The sequence below is a fragment of the Phaseolus vulgaris genome, chromosome 10, assembly GCF_051622355.1.
Source record: "Phaseolus vulgaris cultivar YP4 chromosome 10, ASM5162235v1, whole genome shotgun sequence".
Taxonomy (NCBI): domain Eukaryota; kingdom Viridiplantae; phylum Streptophyta; class Magnoliopsida; order Fabales; family Fabaceae; genus Phaseolus; species Phaseolus vulgaris.
Genome location: NC_143507.1, coordinates 43,557,281 through 43,565,774, shown reverse-complemented (window position 1 = coordinate 43,565,774; position 8,494 = coordinate 43,557,281). Strand labels below are relative to the sequence as shown.

At 33.6% G+C, this 8,494-nt stretch overlaps 1 protein-coding gene across 1 annotated transcript; it reads left to right on the top strand.

The window, feature by feature from the left end:
* The first annotated feature begins 2,365 nt into the window (after positions 1-2,365).
* BGAL1 (beta galactosidase 1) lies at positions 2,366-8,494 on the top strand. The gene is made up of 19 exons (XM_068623603.2): positions 2,366-2,859; positions 2,942-3,037; positions 3,151-3,263; positions 3,362-3,428; positions 3,544-3,636; positions 3,804-3,947; positions 4,354-4,442; positions 4,528-4,633; positions 4,719-4,806; positions 4,891-5,009; positions 5,097-5,261; positions 5,584-5,762; positions 5,896-6,005; positions 6,118-6,227; positions 6,375-6,485; positions 6,566-6,676; positions 6,913-7,118; positions 7,209-7,545; positions 7,984-8,494. Exons 1-19 carry the CDS (start codon positions 2,680-2,682, stop codon positions 8,092-8,094), a joined length of 2,535 nt encoding a protein of 844 aa, XP_068479704.2. The 5' UTR covers positions 2,366-2,679; the 3' UTR covers positions 8,095-8,494.

Sequence of the window (8,494 nt, the reverse complement as noted above, 5' to 3'; positions counted from 1 at the left end):
ATATAATTAAAATGACCTCTACAAAATGCATATATTTTTCAATCAAACAACATAGTTTATGTTTGTTTTGGTTATATCTTAGATGGGAATAATATATTTGTTTCTTGTATATGAATTTCCCCAAAAAGAAAAAAAAAAACACATGATGAATGGAAGGTGAGAATTCAAACAAATTAAAGACACCATTGGTGTCTAAATCCAAGGACATGCATATGATACAAGACATGGATGGCATTAAGAATGAGAATCTATAGTTGTTGAGGAACATGAAAAATGGTTGGTGTTGGAAATGATGATGCATGGTAATGGTAGTGTTAGTGAGTGGGAGATTAGAAGATGCATAATGTTGTTGTGGATTTGTTTGGTTTGGAAGTGGACATGGAAGTTGTAACCAAAACTCAATAATCAATCAATGTTCTTCATAAAGAGCCTCTCTTCTTGTTTCTTTTCTCTTTCCCCTTCTCCCAAGTAAACCCATCAAACCCTTTTTCACTTAGAAAGTGAAAGGTTGCTTCATGCTTTTCCCAATAGGACTAGGTTGTTGTTGCATTTCTTAAAAGTCACAAATATATATATATATATATATATACATTATTTTATTTTTTAGTTTTTGAAAATTTTAATTTTTCAAGATTTTTACTATTAGAAAATTATTAAATAAAAATCAATTTAAAAAATAATTATTTATTATATTAACTAAATTGTTAACAATAGAAATTAATTTAGATATTAATAAATTTTATAAAATAGTATCTAATTTAATTAATATAATAACTAATTATTTTTTATCTCTAAAAATGTTGGAGATCCCACATCGAATAGAGATTAGAGTCTTTCATAGTATATAAATGGGTGCAAATCTTAACTCATTTAGTCGGTTTTATGAAGTTGAATTAGACTTAAAGTCCACTTCTCTAAAAAAAAATAATTTTTATTTAATGATTCTTTTATAAGGTTTAGAAAATATTATCACGTGTATCAGTGATATTATTTAAAAAGAGAATGAGAGGTTTTTATATGAATTATTTATTAATATATTATTATTTTAATATAAGTTCCACAAACCTAGTTTATTCAAAATAGAGTAAAGTTTATTTTTTATTTTTTTAAAGAAATATGTCTATGACATCTATATTGAAATATTATTTGACTGATAAAAGAACTCGGATAATTAGTTGTGTAGTTCATTTATTGTTTAATTATCTGTGTAATTTAATGGGAAAATAATTAAAATATTGGTTGAAAAAGGTAATTTTTTCATCACATCATTCTTGTAATTTATATAAGAGACTATTTTTTAAGTATGACTAGTCCTGTAAAAATAATCTTTACCAAAATTTGTTAAAGAAACATTTTTTAATTACATTAAAAATTCAGAAAATTTATACACATGAATGAAATGTGTTACTATTGAACATTCACAGTGGAGTTAGGGTTTAACCATTTTTTCTGATGTGGATTGTATGAGGAAATGGAAAGGTGAAGATAAATATTATTTTTTAATATAAAGAAAACTAATGATAATAATAGCAATAATATAAATAATTTTAGAATTAAAAACTAAACTTGAATTGCTTTTAGTCTTGTAATAATGATCCTTAATGCATTCATTAAAAAAAATTCAAATTTGAATAAGAATTATTAATATAGTTTAAAATTTTCTTAACTCCCAACCAAAAACTTGCTGCAAATTTGAAATCACATAAATACTTCAGTCATTGATTTCAAAATATGTCAGAACTCTGAATTGTAATGAATGATACCCTCTTCACATTCTATTCCGAATCACACTGATTCCACCAAACAAACAACAAATTTTTTATTTTTTATTTTATTTCTGTTTTGATTAATTAAACAAAAATTATTGAATAAAAATCTCTTTTTTGCTGAAATATGCTACCAATTTAATCTAAAATCAAATTCAATAATTACATATAGCCTAGCCATGATATATTTTTCAGTAATAATTTTTTTAACAAGATTTATTATATTAAAAATATCAAGCAGACACAGATAAAACCAATTAAAATGTTTTGTTGGTGAAGCCTGCAAGAACAGAACTTGTATTTTACTGTAATTTTTTTTTTTGTTAAAATTGTAATTAGTAAATATTTTTAATTTTGCAGAAAGGATTTTGTTTATGAGTTTGATCTAAAAAATTTAACTTTTATGAATAATAAAAAAATGAAAACAATTAAAGAAAGTTTAATTAAAGAGAAAAAAAAGAGAATATGAGTGGATGGAGTAAGAAGAAGGTGTGGGTCCCAGAGCTCCATGAAAGTGGGTCCCACTTTCTCTCAAAGAACATCACTCTTCACTCTTGAGTGTTTATAAAAGCAGCTTCAAAGCACCACCCTTTACCTCCAAAACAGAACCTTCACATAAAGTAGCTTAATCCCAAAAGGGTGAAAACAAATCAAAACAAAAAAATATATTACTGTTGCTCACTCTTTCAAGCTGCAACCTACCATTTTTTTTGTCTTCCTTTCACACTGTTTTCTCTTCAATCATTCTGCATAAAGGAGGAGGCTTGAGCACAGAACAAAAAGCATTCTTCTCTCCACACGTTGAAGCATAGAATAAAGTGTTCAAGGGTCACTGCTTTTACCAAGCTGAGGAACAACACAAGAAGGGTGTTGTTGTTTTTTTTTTTATTACTATTTTTAATTTTTTGCTGTCATGAGCTTCAACAAGCTCATAGTGTGGAATGTGCCACTACTCTTGGTGGTGGTGGTTGCATGGTCACTGATCGGTCATGCTTCAGCTTCTGTGTCCTATGACCATAAAGCTATCACCATCAATGGACAAAGAAGGATACTGCTTTCTGGCTCCATTCACTACCCCAGAAGCACCCCTGAGGTACTTCACTCAAATGTGTTTCATGGTTTCTTCCTTTTTAACTTTCTACCAAATGGGCGCCTTAAAGTTTCTTCCTTTTCAGATGTGGCCAGATCTTATTCAGAAGGCAAAGGAAGGAGGTTTGGATGTGATTCAAACTTATGTTTTCTGGAATGGGCATGAGCCTTCACGCGGCAAAGTAAGAACTTTAGAAGCAATGTTTGCTTGCAGTGTTTGAAAATATGCATTTCTTATTATTTTCTTAGCTGTTGGGAATAATCACAATTTTTTCTTTTCTTTTGGGTACTGTAGTATTACTTTGGGGGAAACTATGATCTGGTGAGGTTCATAAAACTGGTGCAGCAAGCAGGCCTCTATGTTAACCTCAGAATTGGTCCTTATGTCTGTGCTGAATGGAACTTCGGGTAATGAAAGAGATGAATTTCCTATTTGCATAGGCAAAAGTCCTTGCTGATATAGTAACTGGGAGTTTCTTAACAGCTCAATCTTATTAATTTTTCAGAGGTTTCCCTGTTTGGCTCAAGTACATTCCAGGTATCAACTTCAGGACAGACAATGGACCATTTAAGGTAAGATAACATCTTTAAAGTATCATTACAAAATTCTCCTTTTTTTTCCATATGTTTGGTGTTTTGAATTGTCTACTAATATACTTCTTTCTTTTTTAATGTCGCTGTGGTTAAGTTTGAAATGGAAAAATTTACCAAGAAGATTGTGGATATGATGAAAGCAGAAAGGTTATTCGAGTCACAGGGTGGTCCAATAATTATATCTCAGGTAGATTACATATGCAGCTACCCTCCTGCTCAATCTAATCACTTGTTTACATTTTCATGTAGCTTTTTTAATTTGAAAATAGTTATAGCCTTGTTGCTCAAAATAAACTGGAGATATATGTAGAGAGAATATTCACCATTTTTTACTTTTGCAAAATTTTTTCACAGATCGAAAATGAATATGGACCTCTGGAGTATGAAGTTGGTGCTCCCGGTAGAGCCTACACTCAATGGGCAGCTCATATGGCTGTAGGACTTGGCACTGGGGTTCCATGGATCATGTGCAAGCAAGATGATGCTCCTGATCCTATTGTAAGCTGAGCTTATTTGTACTTTTTACACACATTTTCTGTAATTTTTATAGCTTGTTGTCTTTGGTGGGGATTCTAGAGACAGTAAGTTTTGTCCATATTGCCTAATGGAAGAAATGAGTGATTATTATTCCTCGTTGGGATCAGTCCTTGTTCAGTCCTTTCACTACTGTTCTCATCATATGCCTGGCTGGCTATTAACCATTATAATCATAGTGAAATTACCCTTATTACTTATGGTGGAAATTGAAATCTGACATTCTTGTCAATTTTCATTATTAGTGATGGAGAGAGAAATATATTGTTTTATTTCTCATGTCTCAATAAATATTATATTTGCATGTAAATCCAATTTTTCCAATCAGGATCAAAGTCCACATCCTAATTATTGTATAACTTTTTTGCAGGTTAATACTTGCAATGGCTTCTATTGTGACTATTTCTCTCCAAATAAGGCTTACAAACCAAAGATGTGGACAGAAGCTTGGACTGGCTGGTATAATAAATTTGAAGCTTGTATTTTTGTGCCTTGCTACTTCTTAGAGGTGCTCATTTCCTGTGTTACTCTTTTAAACTTGTAGGTTTACTGAGTTTGGAGGTGCAGTTCCTCATAGACCTGCTGAGGACTTGGCATTTTCAATTGCACGGTTTATACAGAAAGGAGGATCATATGTCAACTATTATATGGTAAATTGAACCTTCATTGATTTCATTGTGTGAATTTAATTCCCCCTTGTATAGTCAATTAAGCCTCTTTATTTTGTTCATTCAGTATCACGGGGGAACAAATTTTGGACGAACTGCTGGTGGTCCCTTTATTGCTACAAGCTATGATTATGATGCACCTCTTGATGAATATGGTATGCATAAAGAGGAAAACAGAGTTCTTATACATATTTTGTTTTTCATGAATGGTTTTTAGTTATTTAATGTGTTCTATGCAGGACTGGCTAGACAGCCAAAGTGGGGTCATCTGAAAGATTTACACAGAGCAATAAAACTCTGTGAACCTGCTTTGATATCAGGAGATCCTACTGTACAACGGCTTGGAAACTATGAAGAGGTATAACTTTATTTAGTTCTCTGAGAATTATTTTTGAATCTTCTTTGTAACTAGTCTAAACTTTCAACTTTCATAACCAATGTACAGGCTCATGTCTTTAGATCAAAGTCTGGAGCTTGTGCTGCATTCCTTGCAAACTATAACCCGCAATCTTATGCAACGGTTGCATTTGGAAATCAGCATTACAATTTACCTCCTTGGTCTATAAGCATTCTTCCTAACTGCAAGCACACTGTTTATAACACTGCAAGGGTGAGACAATTTAAACCAACTTTAATTTCAGATTACTAGAGATGGGATAAACGATCTTATGATGGAGATTTTATTTCTGTGAAGCATGACCAAATATACACTATTTAGTTGGACTGAGTATTTTTTTCAATAATCAATTATATAAGTTGTAGTTATTCTGAACTTTTTGCTCTGTGAAAGTAAGCACACAAAAGAGAAAAATTATGTCTTTTTTGGAGTCTTTTACTTACCTTCTCTGGCTCTTGTTAGAAACAAATTTCATTTTCAATAACTCTTCAACTGAAGATTTCAGAAATAATGATAATTCAAAATCTCTTTTCAGGTTGGTTCTCAGAGCACAACAATGAAGATGAGTCGTGTTCCTATTCATGGAGGACTATCTTGGAAAGCGTTTAATGAAGAGACAACCACTACTGATGATAGTTCCTTCACTGTGAGTGGCCTGTTGGAGCAGATAAATGCAACCAGAGATTTGTCTGACTACTTGTGGTACTCCACAGAGTGAGTGTGACCTATAACTATGCAATGTTCTTACTTTTGTTTCTCTTAACCATTATGGCTATAAAATTATTGATATATTAGCTCATTTAAGTTTCTAGACGATGAATACTTATCCTGTTCCTTTTCTTGGCAGTGTTGTGATCAATCCCAATGAAGAATTTTTAAGGAATGGAAAGAATCCTTTTCTTACAGTTTTATCTGCTGGCCATGCTTTGCATGTTTTTATCAACAATCAGCTCTCAGGTAACCAATAACTAATTTGTCTTATATCTTTTCATTCTTCTGTCATGGGTCACTATTTTATTTTGCTTCATCTTTGGTACACTGAACCTACTATTTATCTTCTTGTGGTCAGGAACTGCATATGGAAGCTTAGAGTCCCCCAAACTAACCTTTAGCGAAAGTGTGAGGCTCAGAGCTGGTGTTAACAAAATCTCCCTTTTAAGTGTTGCAGTTGGGCTTCCGGTTTGTTCTCTCTGTCCTTCTCTTGTGTGAACACTGCATGTACACACTTGCATGACATGACTAAATGATATTGTCAGATCAGATGCACCTCTGTACTTCCAAACATGGCTATATTTATTTATCTGCTACCTTGTTATTGGCATGCAGAATGTTGGTCCACATTTTGAAAGATGGAATGCTGGTGTTCTTGGTCCAATAACATTAAGTGGTCTCAATGAGGGGAGAAGAGACTTAACTTGGCAGAAGTGGTCATACAAGGTTTTTCAAACGTTCTCTTTGCTTTCTCTTTCTCATTATTGCTTCAGTTTGATTGAGATTCATTTCAATGCTTGTTTTAGGTTGGTCTTAAAGGTGAAGCCTTGAATCTACATTCTCTTAGTGGAAGTTCCTCTGTTGAGTGGCTTCAGGGGTATTTAGTTTCTAAAAGACAGCCATTGACATGGTACAAAGTGAGTATTGTGATACCTCTATACTACCCTGCAAAACATTTTCATCTGTCCATTGATTCTGGGGTCAGCCAAGGACTTCATGAACCTTTTTTTGACTATTTAACAAAAAATGAGCTAGAAGACAGAAATGATTGATGTGATTCTACTGGGAAATTGTTAACATAATTTAGTGTAAATGCAAGAAAAGGGACCATTATTTTGGCAGTAAAAGTAATGTCCTTTCTATTCTTTTACAGACCACCTTTGATGCCCCAGTTGGAGTTGCACCGTTGGCTTTAGACATGGCCAGCATGGGAAAAGGTCAAGTGTGGATAAATGGACAAAGTCTGGGCCGCTACTGGCCTGCTTACAAAGCATCTGGTTCCTGTGGTTATTGTAACTATGCAGGGACTTACAATGAGAAAAAATGTGCAAGTAACTGTGGCGAGGCTTCTCAACGATGGTGAGAAATGTCTACCTTGTTCTTGAATTTTTTGTTGAATGTTGGTTAGAAACCATTGTCATACTAATTGCTGCCGGCTGATAATTTCAGGTACCATGTTCCTCATTCTTGGCTGAAGCCAACCGGAAACTTATTGGTTGTGTTCGAGGAACTGGGCGGGGATCCGAACGGGATCTTTTTGGTTCGAAGGGATATTGACAGTGTATGTGCTGATATCTATGAGTGGCAGCCAAATCTTGTTAGTTATGAGATGCAAGCTTCTGGCAAAGTCAGAAGTCCTGTGAGACCAAAGGCACATTTGTCATGTGGTCCTGGACAAAAAATCTCATCAATCAAGTTTGCTAGCTTTGGCACTCCAGTAGGATCATGTGGAAGCTACCGAGAAGGAAGTTGTCATGCTCACAAGTCATATGATGCTTTCCAGAAGGTATTGTATTGTACTTGTTCAATGCTTTTCTGGGATGGTTTCTTTCTAAGCTTTAAAATATCAGAGAAACATCATTTTTGGTATAAGTTGTTTTTTTTATCAGCAAGAAACAATAAATAAATATGAATCACTTTACGAATGACTCAACCCTTGTAAAAAAGAAGAGAGATAAGATAATACTTCATACCTCAAACTTTTCTAAACTCTTAACAGAAAAAACTACCAGTTATTCCTTATCACAAAACCAACCAAAGAAGCCTACCTTTGGCAACAGTCAAGAAAAACCAACAAATCAAACACTGAAATGCATAAAGACATCAAACCACCATTTTTTGGTCTAATTGTTGTGTAAATTAAGTTAAATCCTGCAGGCCAAGTGCTCAATTTCAAGTTTATGGTACTGACTACATTATTTGATTATGACTTTATTTTTAGCAGAATTGTGTTGGGCAAAGCTGGTGCACAGTGACAGTGGCTCCTGAAATTTTTGGAGGAGATCCATGTCCAAGTGTCATGAAAAAGCTCTCAGTGGAGGCCATTTGCACCTGATCATTTTCAAGGCCTGAAAATAAGTGGAATAAAGGTTCCATATTGATTTATTGAAGCTAAGTTTACATGTGTAGATGACCACAGGCATTAATTTGGCTTTACCAAGGTGAAGTTGCAGATGAACACAACACACCATGTGGTTGAAAGCCTCTTGGGATGATTGTGGATTTGTGTGTATATATTGGTGTTGTGCTTGTTATACAGAGGTGGAGAAAGGTGCACATTGAGACGACATTGGCTTAGTCCATGTGCAAATTGGTTTTTGTATGTGTGGAAGTCTCTTGCTTCCTGTAATGTTGTAATTTTGCTTCATGTAGGAGAAAGCAATTTGGTGCTTTCTTATTAGAAAACTTCCGAATGTAATAAGGTCAGGCATGTTAATGCAATGATGTTTTGCTTA